General features: G+C 56.0%; 1 protein-coding gene across 1 annotated transcript in view; it reads left to right on the forward strand.

Annotated features, from left to right (window-relative positions):
- The first annotated feature begins 4,058 nt into the window (after positions 1 to 4,058).
- PDE2A (phosphodiesterase 2A) overlaps positions 4,059 to 23,591 on the forward strand; it is a 63,814-nt gene continuing 44,281 nt past the window's right edge. The window contains exons 1-2 of the mRNA XM_068555774.1: positions 4,059 to 4,117; positions 15,068 to 15,129. Of these exons, the coding sequence (XP_068411875.1) occupies positions 4,099 to 4,117; positions 15,068 to 15,129 (81 nt within the window). The 5' untranslated portion in view covers positions 4,059 to 4,098. The remainder of the gene's footprint in view (positions 4,118 to 15,067; positions 15,130 to 23,591) is intronic.

The following is a 23,591-nucleotide window of genomic DNA, read 5'->3' on the forward strand; positions in this document are numbered from 1 at the left end:
GCCCAAATCCACATTGTCCCCAACACCTGCCTGGGGCCAGATCCTTTCTCTGTAAGGGCCACCGCCACATCTGGAGCCAATGCCAGCGGACACACAGAGCTGACCGGGGCTAGTGGCCATGAGCAGCACCTCTGTTAGTTGTGAATTTGAGTTCATGCAGACTCACACATTTGCATCTATGTGCCATACTTGGACTCTTGTGCACACACACAATTGTATACACATACTTACATGTGTGCGTACACACTCACACCTGTGCACACATACCTGTCTGCACACACACACACATATGCACATTCCTGTAGATACACACACATCTGTATACACACACACAAGCTCAGCTGTACAATGAAAGCATCACATATCCTTACAAAGATACAAACTTACAAAACTGTACTCTGCCTTCACCCACATCATGCTCACAGAACTGCATGCAGGACCTTACACACATGCACACACCAGGGCTAACTAAGGGTGGCTCACAACCGTGCCCTCTCCGGGGCTGAACACTGCAGATGGGCTCTAGCTGGACACAGAACCCACAGAGATGTCAACTTCCTCCTGGGCCCTTCTTGGACTGTCCCCGGGCAGGGCCCCTCGGATGGTGGAACCCTCTTTTAGTCCATGGGCTCCACCTCAAGTCATGGAGACACTGAGCCACACACACTGCCTCCTGAGGAGCCCCCATGTTGGGATCTGGCCCTTGCTCACAGTCCTTGGGCCTGGCATGCCCGGGCAGGCCTGCCTGCCCCAGGAGCTGCCTTCTGCCCCGCTAGGCCTTCCTGGATCCTGCCTTCCTCCACCAGAGCTGCCTGAGTCCTCAAAGAGAACCAGGCCAACATTCACAGGGCCAGAGCCTTGCATGAGGTCACCCAGCATGTCAGGGCAGGGCTCAGGTTTGAACCTGGGCTTCTGGGAGTCTGACCATGGCTAGCAGCAAGAGGATAGATGCATGTCAGGCACACAGACAGGCTCCTGGAAGCAGGACACATGGTCATGGAGGATGGGAGCAGATTTGGGGTCTTTGGAGGGCCTGCTGGTGTCACGCTCTTATATGGAGAGATGACGAGCATGAAAGTCTGCTCACCAGTCCTGGGTGAGGAAGTAATTTGTAAGCACAGTGGTCCAGAGAGGGGTCATTGTTAGGAACAAGGAAGGGCTGGTTCTTGGACAGGGCCTGAGGTTGAAGGGCCCAGTACCCAGGTTGACAGGCTGTCAGCTGAGTCACCTTTTCCTAAAATACCGAGTCTGAGGTAGCTGGGCCACTGGACAGCTTAATGTGGCCTGTAAGGTGGGGAGATGAAAAGAGGTGGCTGTGGAGCTGAGCCAGGTACCCCTGAAGCTGGGCTTCCTCATGGCAAAGGCGGGCCGAGGGTTCAGGGGCTGGGAGTGTAGGACCCTGACTGCATTCTTGGGGACAAAAGGAGAGGTGGGAAAATTAGTTTTTCTCACGTGCCTTTCCTCAAGAGGCAGAGAATGAATATAAAGCACAGATTGGAGCCAGATGGCCTGGGTTTGAATTTTGGCTCTACTACTTATTAGTTGTGTGACTGTGGGCAAGTTACTTAGTCTCTCTGTGCCTCAGTTTTCCTTATCTGTAAAATGTGGCTAATAATAGGTCCTACCTTATAGTGTTGTTGAGAAGATGAACTGTGAGTCACAGAGTAAGTGCTCAGCAAATGTTAAAGCCCAAGAGATGCTGGCCGTGCCAGGCCAGGGTTGGCCCTTGACTGTGAGGTCTGAGATGGCCTCTCCTGAAGAACAAACACCTCTGGCGAGTGGCTGTAACAGATGCCTCCTGGATGCCTTTGTCCCACCCGCACTATCTGGAGCCCAAGACTGAGCTGATGACAGTTGCTCAGGATTTACCAAGAGATTTGTGCACTGGCCTCAGACTCAGTCCTTATAATAGCCCTTACATTGGTCACTCCCTTTACAGAGCAAGAAACTGAGGCCAAAAAAAGAGAAGGGAGGCCCTTTTCTGGGCCAGAACCTTTACATATCTTAGCCCATGTAATGTTTTCTACAGCGTTAGTAAGTAGGACAAATTGCCCCCAATTTGAAGATGCAGTAAAATAAGATGCAGTAAAATTGCCCCCAGACATGACTCTTAGGAAAGATGCAAGAAGGGGGACCCAGAGGACTGAGGTAGCATTCAGGGAAGGCCTCCTGGAGGAGGTGGGCCTCCGACTGGCCCCTGAAAGATAAGCAGGCTGATAGGATCTAGAGGACATTAGGGTTGGGGTGGCTGGGTAAAAGCCTGAAGGTGAGAATGAGTCAGTCACCCATCTGAGTAGAGCAGGAAGTATAAATTTAAGGAACGGTGGCAAGAGGGTCAAAGCTGAAAAAACAAGTTGGGGCTAAGTCATAGAGGATCTGCCATGTCAGGCTGAGGGTTGGGACTTTATTGTGCTGATGGTAGGGAGCCACTGAAGGTGTGTGAGCAGGGGAAGAGGCATTGTCCAGAGTTGGCCCTCAGAAAGAGAGGTGGGAGAACTCTTGGCATGGAGGGCTTCCCCCTGAGCTGTGACACAGCTAGGACTCTGCCCAGCCTGTGTGCCAGGTGCCTGGACTGTGCCCAGGACTGGGCTCAATGACTCAACCTTGAGGAAATCACTCCCCAGGGAGAAAGGGCCCCGATGAATCAGCCCAGTGAGGTGGGGAGCTGGGAAGCTGGAGGGTAACTGAGTCACCCTCCAAGAGGGGTGGCAGGTGAGGGTTAAGGGGAGAATTGCAGAGAGAGGGGACCGCAGTACATGGGAAGGATTCAGGTCAGACCACAGCGAGGGCTGTCAGGGGACTCTGGCTGCCTTCGCACCATTGTGGGGTTGATTCTCCTGGCAGTCTTGTGAAAGAGATGGGAAGACTGAAGCCCAGAAACCAACTGGGGAGGGGATCTGACCAAGGTCATGCAGTAAGTAGCTAGCCGGCAATGGCCAGGAGACACCCAAGAGCACCCTCCAGTCCAGACACGTCCCACCGCCCCAGCCGACCTCATGCCAAGCGGAGGCTAGGAACCGGTTGGGTCCAGGCAGGGAGCTGGCCCAGGTGACCCCTTTCCCCTCCGACACCCGCCCCTCCCGCGCAGATGGTAAATCGGGCCGGGCTGCGCCGCCGCGCTGGGACAGCAGGGGGCGCAGGAGCGTCACGGCTGCAGCGGGCGCCTGAGCACAGAGGCCGCTCTGCGGTGAATTGCGCTTCGGGGTCGCAAGTCCCACCGCGGAACTGTGGACTGTGTGGCCCTGGGGCCTGCACCCTCTCTGGATGGCGGGGACGCCAACGCAGACCTGCCTGCCCAGTGCCCCTACCCACAACTTGGGAATGGTGCGCCTGTGTGTGCGCTCGCGTGTCTGTGCGCACGTGTCTCCCTCCCAGATTTGCTACTGCTCCCAGGGCCTGTCAGACTCGGAGCGACCTCTAAAATTTCCCCTGATTTCCCCCCTTTTTCCTGGAAGAAGAGCAAGCCCAGGGCTCCTTGTTCGTGCCAGTGGTCCCTTACCCTCTATCTCCCCCTCCGGACCGCCCCCCCCCCCGCCCCCTCACTGCGCTGGTCTCTGCCTTGGGACTGTAGCCTGGCTTCAGGACTTTATAAGTAAGTGGTGGAGGGAGAAGATGTGATCAGGAGAGAGGCTCAGAGAGGCGACTCCTGAGAGGTAGTGAAAGGAGCGGCGAAGGGGCAAGAGAAGGGAGCGAAGGCTGAGAGCCGGCTATCAGGCGGGGGATCCTAATAGCGCACAAGCTGGAAGAATCTTGAGAGCGGAGAGATAAGCGAAGTGAGAGCTGGTGGGGGGCTCTGGTGGGGGTGGGAAGATTGGACGAGCTAAGAGGTGCTGTCCACGGTTGCGGAAGGTGGGCGGGGCCGGGGCGGTCGGGGGGCGGGAAGTGGGCGGTTCGGGGCGGGGCCAGGGCGGACACTCGCGCGGACCAGGCGAAGCTGTCGCGGACGCCCTGGCCAAGCGCAGCGGCCAGGCCGGCGGGCGGGCGGGCGGCTGTGAGCATGGTCCTGGTGCTGCACCACATCCTCATCGCTGTTGTCCAATTCCTCAGGCGGGGCCAGCAGGTCTTCCTCAAGCCGGACGAGCCGCCGCCGCCGCAGCCATGCGCCGACAGCCTGCAGGTAGGGCCCTCCCCCCACCCCACCCCCGGCTCTGGGCACGAGGGGAACGGGGTGTTGGGTGAGCGCCCAGCCGGGTCCTCCGCGGAGCGTGCTGTCGCCGGTCCCATGGTCTACCCCGTCCCTGAACCCTCCTAGGGTGGGGACCCCTCCCCTAGCTGAAAATCCCACTTCTGTGCTGGGACTGCAGCCCATACCCAGAGACATTGAGTCCTCAGCTCACAGTTCAAAACCTCACGCCAGACTCTGAACCCTCTTCAGATCTGGGACTCCACCCCCAAGCACTGAACTCCCAATCCACAATGGGACCCCTGTCCACACCCAAGAGTTCTGTTTGAGCCTGGAACCCCCTGCCTCCCGGATTAGTAGAGGACCCCTGCCCATACCCCTGGACCCCCAATATATTTATCAGACTCCAGGCACACCCAGAACACCTGAACCCCCGACTCTCAACCAGGACCCCACCTCAGAGCTGGGGCCTCATCTCAAGCCCCTGAACCCCTACTCCACAGGCCTCATCTGTGCCCTCACCCAGATTCCCACTCAAACACCTGGACTTCAGTCCTCACACCAGACCCCACCCAGGGTCCAAATGCCTCTTTCCATTACAGTTTGTCTCTCCTTCTCTGCAGGATCCCCCTCCCACCCTCTTCCTGCTTTCCCTCCTCCCTCCTGTATAGAAGATCCTAGTCTTTTCCGGCTTGTCTCACCCTCTCCTCTTGTTTCTCTCTGGGTATGGTGGCCCCAGTTTCTCCTCCGGCTTCTCTGAGTCTTTCTGGGCATCTTCTCCCTCTGCTCCTCTATTTCTTTCTTGTTTGGTCTCTTTTGCCCACGTGCCCGCCTCTCTCAGTCTGCCCATCACTCCCCCAATTTCTCTAGGTTTCTGTCTTTGTTCTAGGGCCTTTCCCTGTGGTCATCCTTCCCCTTATATCAGCCTCTACTTTGGGGTGGTGAGGGGACAGGCTCAGAATGCCACGCTGGTGTCCCCAGGACCTCTACCCCTCCCCTGTTGTCAGGCATGGCATGGTGTGGGTGCTGGTGGAAGGGGCTAAACATGGAGCAAGCAGCCCTTGGGCGGTACCGAGGGATTTAAGGTGGGTGGGGATTGTGCAGTGAGGCACTGGGGTTCATAACTTATAAACCCCCTCATCCCTGCTGAACTGGACTTGGGAAGCCGGGGGCTTGGGATGAGGGAGGGGAGGAATAGCCTGCAACCTGGTGTCAGTCACCTGTGGTGGGAGGTGTCCAGGGCTGGGCGAGTCTGGGTGGTATGTGTTTGAGTAGGATGAGCTGGGTTGTGTGTGTTGGGTGTGCCTTGTGTGTGATCATGTGTGTTGTGTCATGTAGTATTGTGTGTGTCATCAGCAGTGGGGTTATTTGGGGGAATCTGGGGGGGCTTATGATGAGTGTGAGGACTGTGAGTGTAATGGCGTTGCATGGCATGTGCAGCTAGGGAGGCCGAGTTGTGAGTGTGGAGTGGTAGATGTATGTATGACTGTTGTGTGTGAGGAGAACTTAACGTGTACGTGGTTATGTGTCATCGTGGGGTGGAGTAGTTGTAGGGGCAGCTTATATGGGGGATTGTGTGTGTATTTGTGTGTGTTATGGACTGTTGTGCGTAACCAGGAAGAGCCACTGGAGGGGTCTGATGAAAGGTTTCATTGGATGTCTTGGTAGAGGGGAGTTGGGGTGGGAGAGCTGTGTCTGAGTGCGTTTGCAGCCTAGGTGACTGGCTTCGAGTCACCGAGTTACATCCTGGAGTTGCTCGGGAAATATATTGGGACGTGTGTGTTGGTGTTTGAGTGTCATGTGTCTGTGTGATGACTGTTTGTACAGCTCTGGGTAGGAAGTGTGCAGCAGCCAGGGTCCAGGGGGCCAAGGCAAGAACTTGTTGACTACGTGTGTGTGTGTGTGTGTGCATGCCCAAGTGCATGTGGGGAGGAGGCAGTGTGCAGGCAGGACTGTCTGTGCTAAGGAGCTGTGTGTGCCCACAAACATTTGACATTTTGGTGTGACATTAGGTGTGCACATTATCTATGCAGGGTGTGTCTCTATGCCTAGGTGATGTGTGTGTATTGAATTTAATTGGAACTGTGTGTCTGTGCTTGGAGAGGTGAGTGTCGGGTGTGTGAGGTGCGTGTGGGAGGTTGAGTGTGAGTGTGGCATGAAGTGTGGGTGTATGAGCTGGCTGGCTTTTCGGTGTGACACGTGGATTATGTGATCTTCTCTCCCTGTGAGCTGTTTACATGTGAAGGGTATCCAGTTAGCTAGGGTATGTGTGGGGAGAGGGGGGGTGGAGGGCTGTGGAAGGTGCTGCAGGGGGTGAGGGAGTGGGTGTATAAGGTGTGTGGGGTGAGGAATGAGGTATGTGATGTTCGGGTGTGTAGAATACAGCAGGTGTCCCATAAATGTTTGTGGAGTGACGTGTGTGTGCAGGGAAAGCTTGGCTGCCATCCTGTTCTCGCTTCCCTCCCAGTTAGGTCCCCTGAGATGCCCAAGCCAGGCTGCCTCTACCCTTTGCCCTTCATCCTCCTCGCTTTCACCAAGGCCTTTGTCTTGGGTTTCCGGCTGAACAGGCGCTGGACAGGCGGGCGGCGGGCGACGTGGAGGTCCTGGAACCTTTGTTCTTTTCCTCTTAGCCTGTCTCATGTTTTGGGCCGGGATTGGAAGGGGCGGGGAGAGGATGCACGTGTCTCGGGCTCACTGTGTTTACTACCACCTCATGGTTCTCCGCAGAGGGTGGGGGTCCAGGCGCAGGCGCTGAGGCCTGGGTGGTATCCCCGGTGGCGCCTCCTCGGCGCAAGAGCAGCTGGGGCTGGGCTGGGAGTTAGGCAAGTTTGCCAACCATGATGTCTTAGTCCCAAGTATGGCCCAGTGCCCTTCCTTCTCATGTCATCTCCGGGGTGCTGAGAAGCCAAGTGCCCCCTTCTGCATGCTGCCCGGTCCTCTTCCCTTCTCTGTGTGGCGCCCAGAGAGGGTCACTGGGCTGGGAGGCAACCAGGAAGACCTCAATCTATCTCCACTTGTGTTGACCCCATATCTGATGGGGGGATAGTTCCTTTCCTCACAGAGACCTTTTTCTGAAAAATGAAGCCAGATCACACCTTTGGGGACCCTCTAGTCTGATCGACCCAGTAGGAGGATCCAGGTCATACCCTCCAGAGAAAGCTATGGGGAGACCTTAGTGGACAGCCTGCCAACAAGGACTCGAGAACATGAAAGGCCAGGACTCCCTGTGGTTGGAAGGCACAGAAACCATCACAGTCAGTCAGGGGAAGGGGCTCGGGGCCAATGCCTCAGCACCACATTCCAGAAGGTTCTCTGAAGTGAGTGGGCTTGAGCTGAGCCTTGAAGGGGGTGTTGGATGGGCAGAGAAATGTGGCCTGAGGCTGAGGAAAATTCTAGCCCAACTGGAAGAAGGAATCTTGAAGGCTGTTGATCATTCCCAAGCAATACTGTCTGGTTTTGGATGGCCATCCCTGGGCCTCCTACCTTCTCAAGCTTTCATGTCCAACCTTTTCCCATCCTGTTGTCTTTGGGCAGAATCATCATTGTCATCATCTTCATCATCACCGTTTAGGCAGCTCTTTCCAAATTCCAAGCTCCTTTCACAAATGTCTCCTTTAACAGGAGCTCATTCTGTTGTCTGAAAGCATTTATTGAGCACCTGCTATGCACCAGGCAGGCACAGTGTTAAGTGCTGCAGTCATAGCAGTGACTAAATAAGCCTCATGGGGCTCCCATTTTCTGTGTCTAAGAAACCCCATCTTCGTGGCCCAGCCACACTGTCAGCCCCTCAGGCCTTGGGCAGACGGCCCTCCCTTCTGTTTCCCGCAGCCTGACATGCACATGATATGCTCCAGGCATGCATCCCATGGTGTTGGGGTCTGGCTCCTGCCAGAATTCGAGCTCTTGAGAGGCTGGGCTGGGTCTGCCCATCCCATGTGTCCTGAGCTGGGCTCAACATAGATGCTCATATTGATCATCAGAGGTCCCTATCCCCCTGTAGGGGTGGCAGCCCTGCTGCCATCTAGGGAAACTGAGGCCCAGAGCAGGGAGATCTTTAGGGAGCCTCCTCTTAAGACCCTCCTTTGACCAGCGTTACCAGAGACCAAGAGAGGCCAGGTGACTTGTCCAGGTTTCACAGCAAGGTGGCAGGACTGGTCCTAGAATACAGCTCTCCTGGCTGCCAGGCTGGGCTCCGGCCCCAGCTCCATGCTGCTCCCTGGCTAGCCTCTGTGCTGCCTGTGGCGGGTAAATGATTATTAATGACACCCCTGGCAAGGAGACAGGAAACGTTTCCCAACCACAGCTGGGAACCTGCTCCCTGCCAGCCCCAGCCACCCATACCCACCCTGGCCATGGTGTCAGCACTGATGTTATCTCCATGCCGCCTTGGCCTTCTTTCTTTCCTCTTGCCCATCCGAATCCCACCTCCCTTTCCTTTAAGGGGTAAAGGACAAGAAGGAACAGAGCTTTCTCTTTCACATCTCTGTCTCCAACCTGCTTCATCTCCACCTTCTCCCCTGCCCCAAACCAGCCAGAAGTAGCCCCTCCTCCAGGAAGTCTTCCCCGAATGCACCACCAGCCCCTCCAGTGGCCCTGTCCTGGGCTCTGGTCACTGAATCTCCCTCATTGCAGACTCTGGTCCCACTCTGATGGTTTGCCCTGATGGCCCTAAGGCTGGCTGGGGACTTCCTGTGGCCTGTCCTCCATTGCTGTGTTAGGACTGACATGTGGAGGATCATCCCAAATGCTTCCTCCAGGAAGTCCCCAGCCCAGCCCAGGGACTCTCACTTCCTCTGAGCACCCCAGCCCTCCCTGTCCGTGCCACACACTGTGTACTGCCAGGCCTTAATAGGTAGACAGTTAGTGAGCACCTACTCTGTGCTCAGCAGAGAGGGTAGGTAGAGAGAGCATGGTGGGGGCCTTAAATTTCGGCCACACATTCTGCCAAGTCTGAGCAACAAGGCGTCTGCCTCTTGGCAGGTAGACAGACCCAGGTACCAGGGCCAAGGGTGGATAGGTGATAGGGTGGCGGAGGGGCACAGACAAAGATTGATGCTGGTAGATTGTGTGGGGGGAAGGCAGCGATGGGGAGAAACTTGGGGGCCATGGTGGGACCGAGCAGGGGCCCGAATTCAGCCCAGAGTGGGAGGGAGGGCAAGTTGGGAAGCTTCCAGGAGGAAACATTTAAAGTGAGAGCTGAGGAATGAGCCAGGAGAAAGTTCTGGACAGAGAGAAGGAGAGAATGGCGAATGTGAAGGCTTGCTGGTGACAGACAGAGGGAGGGAAGCATTCCATGGAGCTGGATGCTGGACAGCCAGGGCGGCTGAGTGATGGAATTGGTGTGTGTGTGTGTCTGTGTGTCTGTGTGTGTGTGTAGCATAGGAGACAAAGCTAGTGAGGCTGGCAGGGGCCAAATTGTGCAGGACTTTTGTGCCATGTCAAGGAATTTGGACTTTCTCCAGAGGGAACTGGGCACTAGGGGAAGAGATGAAAGCAGGTCAGGGACTGTTCAGACCTGCGTGTTATGAAGCTCCCTGGGCCATGGGGTGGGGAGCACATAGAAGGAGTGAGGCAGGAGGCTGAGGCAGTGTGGTTCAGACATGGGATGATGAGGCTGAACAGGGAAAAGCCAAAGTTGGAGGGGAGGGGACAGAGGGGGCAGAGGTAGAGGAGGGAGCCGGTCAGCTGTAGAGGTGAAGGGAGAGAGAGCGCCACCCCGGGGTCTGGGTGGCCACATGAGGGAAGACAGGGTTTGAGGGCACATGCCTGGGCCTGGGTCAGGGCCCTCTAAGGAGCAGAAGGTCTCAGAATGGCGTCCCAGGTCAGGAGCTTTGAGGCTAAACAGAAACCAGGGGACCTGGATCCCACTGGGGGCTGCTGCGTCCTTGTCTGTAGCGTGGGGATGCAGGATCTGCCCTGGGAGAAGAGCGTTCAGAATTCAAAAATTAAAACAATCTGTAAAATATAATATTTAATAAAATTCAAATTCAAAAATGTATGAGTACATTCCAAGACGAGTTAAAATGTAAATTTATGAAAACGCTAAACACACATCCGTGATGGTTTAATATCAGCGGTAAGCCTTCACTGCTTCCCTCCTCTTTGATTCCAGCTTCCTTGAAGCTGCTGCCTCTGGTGCGGCTGGACCCCCAGGGGGTCCAGGACGTTCTGGTCTCTTGTTCAGGGCACCTCCTCTGGGGAGCCTGCTCTCTGGCTGGTAGCTTCAGGGGGCAGGCATTTTGCTTTTCTTGTCCTCCACCCTGAGGGACTTGACCCCTCGAACTTCACGCATCTATTGTTGTCTTTATTTGAGGGGCCTGAGTACAGACCCAGGGAGGGGGAAAGGTGAGGGAGTTGCAGGAACCAAGGGTAAGAGGGGTGGAGAGATGAAGTGCCAGCTGCAGGGCCCAGTGGGGGTGAGGTTGGGAGGGAGGAGAAATGAGCAAAGCTAAAAGAGCAGCATCACTCCAGCTTGAATATCTGTATTCCCGAAAGTAAAAGTTGCGCCATTTCCAGAAGACTGGGTTACTGAGGTCCCATCTTGCAATCTCGGAGCTGGGCATTGCTTGGCTCCTACTGTCCAGTGATCTTGCATAAGGCCACTTTCTGGGCTGCATTTTCTCACGTGTAAAAGGAGGAAGTTGCGGTGGATGAGCTCTCTGGAGAATCTGGCATTGTCAGTTTGTGGGGTTCCAGCCTTCCATGACTCTCAGCTCCCGGCCAGGGCTGTGTGGATGCGTGGTTGGGTGATTCCGACATTCTGTGACTTTAAGTTGCTGAGACTCTAGGAGCCGAAGAAGCAGACGTTCTGTGATTCCAGGATTCTAGGATTTGATGATTTGATGATTCAATGATTCTAAATGGGGTTGCTGGGAAGAGCTGCAACCACCTGCCTTGTTAATGTCGATGTTCAGTTATTAAAAACATAGCAAAAAGCAATGGAGACAGCTTGGGGGCGGCGGGGTGGCCCCCACCCCCAGGGAGGGAGGGGAGGAGGGGCTGGCTTGGTGTCAGTGGGGAAGGAGACCGTCTCAACCTGGGTTGCACGGATAGTTTCTCCTGCCACAGCAGAACTGGTGTGCGTGCGTGTGCAAGATCCACCACTCCCTAAGCTTTCAGGGTAAGGGGTCATTTCCTTCATCCCTCTGCCTCCAATCTTCAGTCATTTCGGACTATGGCAGAGAGAGGAGTACCCTTTCCTTCCAGCCCCTAAAGCCTCTGGGAGAAATGACCACAGTGGAGGAAGGAGAGGCCTGCTTACCCCCACCCTCTCCTTCCCTGGCAGCCTCGGCCTGAGGGGGAAAACAGGACATGAACACTTCCTGGACACAGACACGGGAATGCACGAAGCCCTGCCTGTGAGGGCCCAAGTACAAAGGGCCTCCGCCTAGGGCAGAGGCCAGGCAGCCAGAGGGGCAGTGTGGACATCGGCTAGGGGCCCATCGGCACCCCTTGAGCGCAGGCCAAGGAGGGAGGACCCTGCTTGTGCCCTGGGGGTGGCTGTGAGAAGGGCTTACGGAAGGGAGGTCCCAGGCCAGGGGGCCTGGAGGGCTGATGACCGATGGGGGCTCCCTTGTAGCACAGGCCTCCCGCCCAGCACAAGGCCAGCTCCTTTGTCCAGCGGCTTGCTGCCTCTTGGATTGTGCACAGTCTCAGCACCCACATCAGAGGTGGGGAAAGAACCTCCAGGCAGGAGAGAAGGATCTCAGCCCTCTAGAGAGCCCGCCCTGGCTGGGTCCCTCAGAACCCAGTACTGCTGTGCAAGACCCAGCCTGTTGGGTTCACAGATCAAGTGATGGAGGCTGGGAGTTGGCCCCGATCCCACAGCACAGCAGGGCCTGAATTCCTGATTCCCAGTCCTGGGAGCTCCCCTTTGCCTGCAGCTCCTCCCTTTCCCCTGGAACACCTGGAGAGCTAGAGTGGAGGCAGGACTCAGGTCAGGGGGGCAGAACATTTGTCTGTTACCCACCATCTTTCTCCTCCCACAGACCAGGAGACAGGTGGGGTGGTGACAACTGCTCCCTGTCATGCGCAAGGCTGCATTGTCTACCACGTCCTGTCTTGGCCCTGAGGACAGGGTCCCCAGCAGGGAACCCCTCCCCAGCTCCCTGACCCACGATGGGCCTCCCTGGGGTTCTCCTCTCTCGTCCTCCTGCCATCCCACCCCTCGCTCTCGTCTCTTCTTCCTTTTGGGCTCTCTCCCCATCTCTATAAGGTTCCATCTCTGGCTGTCTTTGTGTGTCAGTCTCTCCAAAAGATTGTTAGACTTGTAAGGGCCCTAGGAGGTCATCAAGTCCATTCCTTTTATTCTTCAGATGAGGACAGTAGCTCAGAGAGGGGAAGGTCCTGTCCAAAGTTGCACAGTAGGCTGTGGCAGAGCCCGGGTCACGGAAGCACCCTGTCTTGGCATCAGGCATCTAGGGTTTGAGGACTGACTGTGTCATGACCAACCCGACAGGCTTCTCTCCTCAGCCCTGAGCTGTTCTCCCTTCTTTTTCTTTGTCTTCTTCTCTGCTGCCTGGCTGACCCCTACCTCAGGCAGACCCTGCCCTTGGGACACAGACCAGAGCTGGGGACTCCATGACTGGGATGCACACCCATGCACACATGGACACAAAGACACTTGCAACTACATACAGGTCCCAGGTACAAACCTATACCACGTAGTTAGGAAGCTGTCCTGGAACCTAGTGTTCTCTTCCTGTGAGGTACCACACACCTCCTCCAGGAAGCCCCCCAGGACCTCTCTGCAGAGTCTCTATCCCACCAGCCCCTTTGTGACAACTGAGCCCTGTTGAGCCTAGATTCCTCCTCTGTGATCCCAAGGGCACGGCTGAGTCTCTCTCTGGTCCTGGAGCCCCTCCTTCAGTGTTCCCTCCTTCTGTCTCAGGAGGGGCTTAGCTTCCTGTGGCTGGGTGGGGAGAGTCCTGAGGTCCCCAGAGGACAGTGGGACAATGGGGAGGCGGTGACAGATGAGACATTGCGTCTTTCCCAAAGTAGGCTCCACCCTACCCTGACCTCCTGGCTGGTGTCTGGGGCACAGTCCTGGCCTGTGGACCTCTTAGGACTAGGGTCCTGGTCTGACACGCCGCCCCCTGCCCTTTCAGTGCAGAGGTCAGAGCATCAGAGCCCCTGACCTCCAGCAGCAGCTCTCTAATTGGAAGCTGTGGAGTCCAGGTCCCCATGGTACCAGCAGCGTATTGACAGAGTGGTGTAGATTCCTGGGGCCTCTGGGAGGGGTGAGCTGCTCTGAGTATGGGGTAGGCAGGCGGGTGGTAAACGCTGAGGCTGGGGCGGGATTATGGAGGTGCTGTGAATGCCTAGCCAAGACCCCACTCATCCTGTCCACCTTCCCTGTTCTTGAAGTGGGTGATGGGGACCCAGAGGGCGTGGGGCAGGAGCCTCTTCAGGGAGTGGTGGAGAGCCTGGGGGGCAGTGAGAATCAAGTGAAACTAGCACTGCTTCTCAGGGGCAGGGGAAGGGGCTGTCCTGGGGCAATTTGGTGGTGGTGGGTGGACCATTGGAGGCCAGGGTTAAGTAAAAAAGGCTTAGGCTTTCAGACAAAAGGGATGGGCCCTGAGGTCAGGCACTTATCTTGGTCCGAGTCATTTCCTCTGCCGGACATGGCTGGGTTAGTGGGGTCATCGCACAGAGGGAAGGAACTGGGCGAGCCAGTGCACACTGAGGCCCTGCAGTAGACTCAGGCGCATGCGCGACCTTGCCATGCCCTGGGCTGCAGATAGTCCCCCATCAAGGCCCAGCCATGGAGGCACAGTTGCCCTGGGAGATGGTCCCGTGTAGACCATCGTCCCCCATCCCCCCCAGACCCATGCATCCTGGGCGACGCTCAGGCCCAGCTGAAGGCACTGCTGAGTAGAGAGAAGCCCACAGGACACAGGGACACGTGGGACAACCAGACACCTTGCCACAAGCATCCACACGCTAGGTGCAGCTACTGTCACCCCTATGGTCACCACTAAGGAAAACCATAGATTCCAGCAGTCACGGGCAGGTGTCCAGAGCCTGAGTGAGAAGACAGGGGCACCAGGCAGGGAACCCAGAACCGCTGCCCCATGCTGGCTTGTGCCCTTGCCCCAGCTCGCTGAGCGCCTGAGGCTATTTCCTAGCAGGGATGGGTGTCTCATCCCCGCTCCCCCTCCCCATCCCCACCACACGCTTCCGAAGCTGCCAAATCAAATCAGCCCCCACGCCCGCACCAGGCTGGCATAGCGGCCAGCAGCTGACGGGAATGAAGCCAGGCTCAGAATATCCCGCCGCCTGTGCCTGTCTGATGCCTGGGTATGCTTGTGGATGGGGGTGGGGAGGGACAGCCAGCCCCTGGGCGGTGCCTCCCAGAGCGGCTGGGGTTCTGGATGCCACCCAGGTGGTGGGCTCCTGAGAATGAGGAGCTCCTGAGGCAGTGGCTTCTGTGTGTACCAGCCCTTGAGAAGCCATGGAATAGTGCTTATAGGATGCAGGTTGGGTGTCCGATTGGAGCCCAGACTAGGTTGAGGACTCCCACGTATGGTCCCATTCACTTAGGATTCACAGCAACCCCAGCTGGGAGCCCAGCCCAGTGACTGTGTGAGCTGGGCACTACAAATCCCATTTTATAGATGGGAAGCTGAGGCTTAGAGAGGGGAAGTGAAGGGAGAGAAGCAGAAGTGGAGGGGACCACAGAAGGAGTAAAAACGCGGTTTTCCACTCCTGAGGAGCCCTGGGCTTAAGGAAAGAGTTTAGCTCTGTTCTCAGAGTTGAGGGACTGAGAATACACCAGAGCCAGAGGCCATGGGAAGCAGGGTGCCATCAGGCAAGGCTCCCTGGAGGAGGCCACCTGTGGGACACAGGAGGCCCCAGGTCTGCTAGGGGCTGGGGGAGGGGCAGCCTGGGGAGAAGGGGAGAAGGCCTGGCAGGCCTCAGCCCCTGGCCTTCTTGTCTCTGCAGCCAGCCGGGACCTCCTTGCACAGGAGCCAGTGCCCCCAGGGAGTAGAGACGGCACACTGCAGGTGAGAGCTCAGCGGAGGGAGGAGTGGGTGGGCTTGGGGAGGTGGGGGGCGCAAGCTGGGGGTCAGTCTGAGCATTGCCCCCACCCCTGGGAGGACTGGGAGGCTGGAGCCGAATCCCAGCCCCACCCCCTCCAGCCTAGGGTCACCCCACACCAAGACCACCTCTCCCACCCGAGAGTTCCCTCCCCCTGAGGATTCGTCCTCCTCCCAAGTCACCTGGGTGTCATGACTCCTCCCTTGTCCTCCCCACCCTCACCCAACAATCCCCTATTGATTCTCTGCCCTAAGTATTTCCTGAACTCCTCTCCTGCTCTCCCTCTGCCTGCCCCAGTCCGGGACTGGTCATCCTTCCCCTGGACAGTCACTGGCTGTCTGCTTTCAGTTGCCCCCATTCTCCATGTGGCTGCCAGAAGGATCTTTCTAACACACAAACCTGAACTTGTCACTTTTCGGCTTAAAAATTCTTCATGCTCCCCCTCCCCCTGCTCCCTCTGCAGCCCAGGCAGGTTGCAGTGCCCCGTTCATCCACTCCTGCCTCCCTAGAACTGCTCCTGCTGGCCTCTTCCCCCCTCAGCTTCCCAAATCCTTCTGGGCTCAGCTCTAGCCTCCCCTCCTCCAGGAAGCCCTCCCTGCCTCTCACGCTCCCTCCTCTGAGCTCTCCTGCCCCGGCCATCAGCCGCTGGGGCATTCTGCTGTCTGTGCCTTTAGCACCCTGTTTTCTCCATTATGTGACTCTGTGTGTCTTCCCCTCTGAACTGTGAGCATCTTGAGCCCTGCCTGGGATGTGCCTTTTTCATTCCTGGGTCTCCCACCGCCCTCCAAATGGTACCTGGTGAGGGCTCAGCGAGTGCCTTTCCTTTGAGATGAGGGGTGCCATCCCAGCCCCTGACCATGCCTTTGGGGGGCCTCATAGGAATCGTCAGTGTCCGTGGGGTCTTGAGCAGCAGAAATGGGGTGGGCTGGGGGTGGTGAAGGTTGGCACAGAGGAGGGGTGTGTATGAACTCGGACCAAACAGCAAAACTCAGATGAGCCTCCTTTGTGCCCAGGGCCTGGCTGAGAGGAAGGGAAGGCTGTTGCCATATCAGCCCCTCCTCTGGGCCAGGAGCTTTAGACACACTTCCCTGTTTAATCCCCACAACCTCCCTGGGAGGCAGGGGCTGTTATTCGTCTACTTTGGGGAAGCTGAAGCCCAGCGGGGTCACACAGCGAGTGAATCGGAGGCAGAGCTGAGAGTGGAGCTGTGTCTCGTGCCCAACCCTTGCTCTCTCCCTGCCCTCGGGTGAGATGGCAAAAGACGCTCACACAGGGCCTGGTGCCTAGTGGGGTCAGCGTGGGCTCACTGCTGGGACATGGAGGCCAGCCCTGAGAGTGTGCCTGCAGCTGGGCGCTGGGGAAGGGGGAGAGAGGAGGGGAACAGGAAAGTCATTATTAATTTATTTATGGTTACGGCATTCCCCATGGGGCGGGGGCTCCCCACAGAGCTGGGACAGATGGTGTTCCTGGGAGCCAGCAGTGTCTCAGCAGCTGCTGCCACCCGCTAGGAAAGACTGGATTTGTCATGCTCCCAGGAAGTGGAGTGGGGAGAGAGCTTTGGAGAAGCTGAGACCATCCTGGGCAATGGGAGCTGGGTCCCAAGGGAAGGAGTAAGGCCCAGGCTTCTTGTTTATGCCTCTGTTCATAGCCTCCTTTCCCTAGGCCCTTGGCCATGCTCCCTGCAAATTCAAGTTCTGCCCTTCCTTTCTCCCCCTCCCCATGAGGCATCCCCAGATCATCCGCATTTGCTCCCTCTGCCTTTCCTTGGCCTGGGTCCTGCTGCCCCCTCTCTCATACTGAGGATCTTGGGCTTTGAGCCCCTCGGTTCTTAGCTCCTAGCTCCTTAGCTCTTAGCCCCGTCCTGCCCCCCAGCCCCACACCCACCACAAAGATGGCAGGTGTCTTCCTGGCCTCTGGGCAGAGCCTACTCTGTTTCTGGGTTTACTTAGCACCCTTTCCCCAGTACCCAGGCCCACGCTCAGCCCTGCTGGGGAGAGAGACAGGTTGATGCAACATAGAAAGGATAGGACTGGAGAGAATAGGGACCCTAGGGTGTTGCTCAAACTATTGGGACCACTGGAGGGAAAGAGGGAAGAGGGATGGGAGACTGATGAGGAGCCCTCCTGAGGGAGCAGAGCCTGGGGAGATGACGGCATCATCCAGTGAACAGACCATGGGGTCAGATGGGCATGAGTTCAAGTCCCAGCTTCACCACTTCCTAGGTGTGTGACCTTGGGCCAGTCCCTTAACCAGCCTGGGCATCAGTTTCCTCACCTGTCAAAGGGGGATAAGAAGCTTCATCATTATTGGACATAATCACTATTATTGGGCATAATCACAGCAAAGCTGCTGGGAGAAGTTACAAAGACAGTATGCGTGAGGTGCCTGCCTCAGGCCTGGCCCACAGAAGGTCCTTGGCGGGAGTTGGTACCCTCCCTGCTTCCCTCAAGGGTGAGATCCTTGGAGCCAGGTCTAGACAGCTGTGCTCTGTGAGACAGGGTGCACTGCAGGGCTGGGCTGGTGTTCGCGGAGGTTCTGTGGGTACAGCACGTTCTCCTGGCACTGGCAGCACGACAGCCACGAGAGCAGGGCTGCCAGGACCCATTCCCACCTAGCGGGCATCTGTTCAGCACACCGGCTTGGGATGGCTCCCTGGCCCCTGTGCCAGCTGGCCGGCTTGGGGGAGGGGCTCTTCAGGCACAGTCTGCAATCATCCTTCAGCGCCAGGGCCATTACTCTCTCTGGATGTCGGGGCTGAGGCAGCTCAAGTAGTAAGCTGAGCACTCTGGGTCCATGCCCTCTCTGTGCTGGCTCTCAGAGCCTAGATGGGGGCTTGGGAGCCCCAGCTGGGGCAGGGGCTGGGGAAGAGGCAGACAAGGACAAGGGTACTGGTATCCACACTAAGCACCCTAATGCTCTGCCTGGCACTGACTCCTCTATTCTTGCCCATGGGATAAGGAAAGACCACACCCTTGTCATGGCATTGCCAGCCATACCTGCTGGACCACCTCATGTCCATCCCTTGCCCCCAGACATGGCAGTGCTCACTTCCAGGACACCCACTCTTCCTGACCTCCCTGACTTTGTTCACACTGACCCCTCTCTCTGGAATGCCTTTCCTTTTTTTCTCCACCTACTCCCTTTTCAAGCCTCAGATTAGATGCCACCTCCTCTATGAAGTCCTCTCAGATTGCGTCCTCCACCCAGCTCAAGTCAGCTTCTCCTTTTTCCTGGGCACTCACAACCCCAAGCTTCCCTGAGCTTACAGTGGGATAACTTGTTACCCCATGTGGTTATTTATTCTTTCCCACATAGTTGTAATGGCTATATATCCTTTCCCACATAGTTATAAACACCTGGCAGGTAGGAACCAAGGCTGAGTCCCCTTTTTCTCTCCTGGGCCCACGTGGTATATAGTAGATGCTCAATAAATGCTTCCTGATGGAATGAGAATGGCTGTGGGCGGGGGGCAGGGGGCAGTTGGAGTAGTTCTAAGAAGGGGGCAGTTGCTGTATTGGGTGCAGTCTTGGAGACTTCCTGGAGGAGGCAGCCTTGGAACTTTGAAGGATTGGGGGGGTCAAGGTCCCTGATGAGACCAGAGATCAGCTGGATAGAGCCACATGGTCGACTTCTGAGAGAACCTCCTGAGGGCAACAAGGACCAGCACAGGACTGGGACCAAGAACACAGAGGAGCCTGGAACAAGGGCTCAGGGCGTGCTGCAGGAGGCTGGCTCCATGCTGAGAACGCAGCTCCAAACACCCCTTCGCCCCTGGGTCCTGGTCTGAGGAACGCTTGGTCTCAGAGTCTGGAGTGAGGCTGAGGCCAGCAATGGTGAATAAGTGGGCCCCCGTGGTGGGATAGCCATAGGCAGGGGCAGGAGCCCAGCTGGTCCTGTCCGGTAGGATTGCTGTGGGGGTTGGGAAAGGCTTTGTAGGTGAGAGGAGCGGCTTGTGCAAGGGCTTGTGGGAAGGGTGCCCCCAGGTCTCCACAGGAGAAGGCTGACATGTGAGTGGAGCCCTGGTTACTATGCAGGGAGCATTGGGGCGAGGCTGGAAGGGCTGCTGCAGGCAGCACTTTCCAGGCTCATATTTAAAATTCTTAAATGAATGCTCCTAACTGGCAGATGTGCCAGCCTCCTCCTGGATTCCGCACATCAGGAGCAAGTGGCCTCCATGATGCCCCACAGCCCCAAGGGAGCTGCTGACAACAAGTTGGCCATAGCATCTGGCATCCCTGGGGGCCTGAGGCCCTGCCATCTGTCTGGGCCCACCTGTCGGGCTGCACAGGCCCAGGGTGTGCAGGAACTTGGGCCAGGGAGGTGGTCTCAGCTGCCACCACAGCCTGTTTCTCTGTCTGTCCATCCATCTGTCCACACCCCTGACTGACCAAGGACAAGGCAGAGATGGGCAGACGCAGGTCCTGCCATTAGAGAAGCCTAGTCTTAAGGGGGAGGCCTCAAGCACCAGGGATTTTCACCCAGAGAAGATGCAGCTGAAGCTGGGCCAGGCTTGTGGGCAGGCCAAGGCCCAGGGAGGTCCCCTTGAGGGCTTGCAGTGGAGGCTCAGAGAGAGGTGGGGACTGACTCAGAGTCACACAGCAGGTCTGGGGCAATGCTGGGCCAGATGCTGTGGGCCCCAGGGCTGGACGAGGTTCCCCTGGCTGGCCCCTCCCCTCCCCCCACCCTGCCTGGCCCTTGGCTGTAAACACAGAGAGAACAAGTTCCGTTTCCCGGGAAATATTTATCTTCGGCCGTGTGGGGAGCGTGCGCTGGCCTCCGCCTGTCCTTCCTGCGGGCTGGCCTGGGCAGGAGGTCAGGGGGCTTGGCGGCCTTGAGGGGCAATCTGGGGGGCTCGAAGGCAGGGCCAGGAAGGGCGTGCCCTGTGGCTCCGGCCTGGAGCTGGAGTCTGAATGCTGGTGTGAGAGAGAAGGGAGCAGATGGGAGAGAAACCGTCAGCCTAACCTCGCCCCCTCTCACATTCCTATCTTCATCCCTGCCAACCTGTCTCCTCCGGTTCCTGCCTCCAAGCCTTTGCTCCTGTCTGCTGCCCACACCTTGGGATGCCTTTTCTTCCACTTCCTTGTCTGTCCCAGCTCTCAGCTGGCTTCCTCTGGGAAGCCTTCCCTAACTCCCTAACCCCCTAACCCTGTGTCCTCCCCCTTTCACGCCCAGTCCCTCTCCTCTGGCTCCCAGCAGCTTCAGTCTGAGCCCCGCAAACCAGCTAAGGTCTTGTCCCAAGCTGCTCAGACAATGCAGACAGCTGCGTCCAGGCTGCCGAAGAGTCCCCCTTCTGGGAAGCACAGGCCTGGGCACTCTGGGAGTGGGGCAGGGCCCAGAGGTCACCTCCTTTCAGTGACACAGCACAAGCCCAGGTACACGGGGGATCCAGGTTGATTGAACAGGGGAAAATCCCACGGGCCCAGCGAGGACAGGGGCAGGTAGAGGGGCCCAGGGCTCCTGCCAGCCAGCCGGCTCTTGGGCTTTAGGCTGTGTACCCAGGCTGGGCCAGGCCTGACTGGGGCCCTGACAACAGGAAATCCTTGAAGGAACAGGCAGTGGCTGAGGACTCTGAGCACAACAACAGGAAACAGCCTTGACATGAGGCAGCAGCTCTGGCGACTGGACCCAGCAGGGTGGGGGTGGGGGGAGCTTGTGGGACCCAGGGCGATGCTGAGGGTGACACTGAGACACTGATTGTGGGGCAGCGGGTATTCTGCTGTGTGATACTGAGCTTGTGAAATCATGGGATACTGTGTGAAGAGTGGGTGAGTCACTGAGTGTGACACTGAGTATGTGACACTGAGTGATACCGAGTGTCTGACACCACTTGTCGAAGACTGTGTGAGACAGTGGATGTGCCACCAAGTGTGTGACACCGATACTGTGTGATACTGATTTTGTGATGCTGAGTGACCAGGTGTGACACTGAGGGTGTGACACTGTGAGGATGAAATATGTAAACACAGATGAATGACACTGTGCAAAAACAGGTGTGGTCCTGAGTTTGGGGCTCAAGTGTCTGACACTGAATGGTCAATGTGGGCCCCAGGCATATGGTGAGTCTGAGTGTGCAACCAAGGGTGTAACACAGAGTGACATCAAGTGTGTGAAAACCAGGGTGTGATACTGTGTGACCCTGACCCTGACATTGAATGTGTGATGCTGTGTGTAATGGTTGTGACAACGTGAAATGTGAGCACACAACCCTGTGTGTGATGCTGTCATGGGAAGAGCCCGATGGGTTCAGGCAGGGAAATGACATGATCCAGTCTATGGTTTTGAAAGAGTCTGTACTCTGGCTGCAGAGTGTATGCGGGGGACCAGTTGGAGGGGCCAAGAGGAGACGGGCAGACAGTTGGAGGCTGCTGCAGCCACCTAAGCAGGAGATGGTGGTGCCTGGGCTAAGGGGTGGGCAGAGTTGGAGAGAAATGGACAAATCTTGGAGATATTTGCAGGTAGAAATGACTGAACTTGCTGATGAATTGGAGGATGAACCAGAAGGAAAAAGGGAGGATGGCTGCCAGGTTTCTGGCTTGAAGAACCAAGGGATGGTTGGTGGAGATGTTACTGGGATGGGTAAAGACTCGGGGAAAGTCAGGGTTCATGGGATGGGGGAGGACACGGAGGCAGAAACTGACAGACCTGTTTCGGATGTAAGTCAAACATCCAGGTGAAGACGTCCAGTGGGCAGCAGAGGCCAGGCTGGGGATATATTTGGGAGTCAGCAGGCAGAGCTGGTTTATTAACCATGGACCTTGCTGGGATAACCTAGGGAGAGAGCATAGTGAGAGAGGAGGTGAGGACTGAGGACTGAGCCCTGAGGTGAAGAGGAGCAGCAAAGAGACAGAGGAGGAGCTGCCAGGGAGGTGGAGGAGACCAGACAGGTGAAGCCGGAAGTCACGGGAGGGGAGAGGTTCAACAGGGAGGGATGCTGCCATGCTGTCAGGTAAGGTGGGATCAGGGAGATTGTGCTGGGCTGGGCCACGTGCTTAAATAAGCCTGACAAGAACCCTGTTGGTGACGGGGTGGGGCCAGAAGCCAGATGGCCTGGGCAGGTGGTAAGTGGAGGTGAAGACAGAGCATAGTCAGCCCTTTGGAGACCTTCCACTGTGAAGGGATGCAGAGGAGAGGCATGGTTGCTGCAAACAGGTGTGAGGTCAAGGGAGAGTACAATTTTTTTTATTATGGAATATTTTAAACGCACAATAGGAGGGAGAAGAATACAATACGCTTGCCATACACCCATCACCCAAATCTAGCAGTTATTAAGATTTAGACATATTTAGTTCATCTACCCCTCTTTTCTTTTCATTTTCCTTTCTTGAAATACTTTATTTAAAAATTTTTTAATTGTGATAAAATGCACGTAACATAAAATTTACCATCTTAACTATTTTTAAATGTAGAGTTCAGTGGTGTTAAGTACATTCACATTGATGTGCAGCCATTTTCCAGAACGTTTTTCACTTTGCAAAACTGAAACTTATACCCATTAAACAAACTCCCTCTTCCCCCAGCCCCAGGTAACCACTATTCTACTTTCTGTCTCTATGAATCTGACTATCCTAGGTACATCATATAAGTGGAATCACACAGTATTTGTCTTTTTATGACTGACATTTCATTCAGCATAATGTCCTCAAGGTTCATCCATGCCATGTTATAACATATGTCAGAATTCCCTTCCTCTTTGAGGCTGAATAATATTCTATTGCATGAATAAACCACATTTTGTTTATCAGTTCATCCATTGATGGACACTTGGGTTGCTTCCACCTTTTGACTCTTATGAATAGTGCTGCTGTGAACATGGGTGTGGAAATAGCTCTTTAAGATCCTGCTTTCAATTCTTTAAGATATATAACCAGAAGTGGAATTGCTCGGTCATATGGTAACTTAATCTTTAATTTTTGAGGAACCACCGTACTGTGTTCCACAGCAGCTGTACCACTTTACACTCCCACCAACAGTGTACCAGGGTTCCAATTTCTCCACATCCTCACCAACACTTTTTTTTTTCTTTTTTTTTTTATAAATTTATTTATTTATTTATTTTTGGCTCCATTGGGTCTTCGTTGCGGTGTGCGGGCTTCTCATTGCAGTGGCTTCTCTTCTTGTGGAGCACGGGCTCTAGAGGCCCCAGCTTCAGTAGTTGTGGCATGCGGGCTCGGTAGTTGTGGCGCACGGGCTTACTTGCTCTGCAGCATGTGGGATCTTCCTGGACCAGGGCTCGAACCCATGTCCCCTGTGCTGGCAGGCGGATTCTTAACCACTGTACCACCAGGGAAGTCCCCTCATTGTAGTTTTGATTTGCATTCCTTGATTATTAGTGCTGCTGAGCGTCTTTTCATGTGCTTTTTGGCCATTCGTACATCTTTAGAGAAATGTCTATTCAAGGCCTTTGCCCATTTTAAAATCAGGTTGTTTG

Source organism: Eschrichtius robustus, chromosome 11 (genome assembly GCF_028021215.1).
Source record: "Eschrichtius robustus isolate mEscRob2 chromosome 11, mEscRob2.pri, whole genome shotgun sequence".
Lineage (NCBI taxonomy): Eukaryota > Metazoa > Chordata > Mammalia > Artiodactyla > Eschrichtiidae > Eschrichtius > Eschrichtius robustus.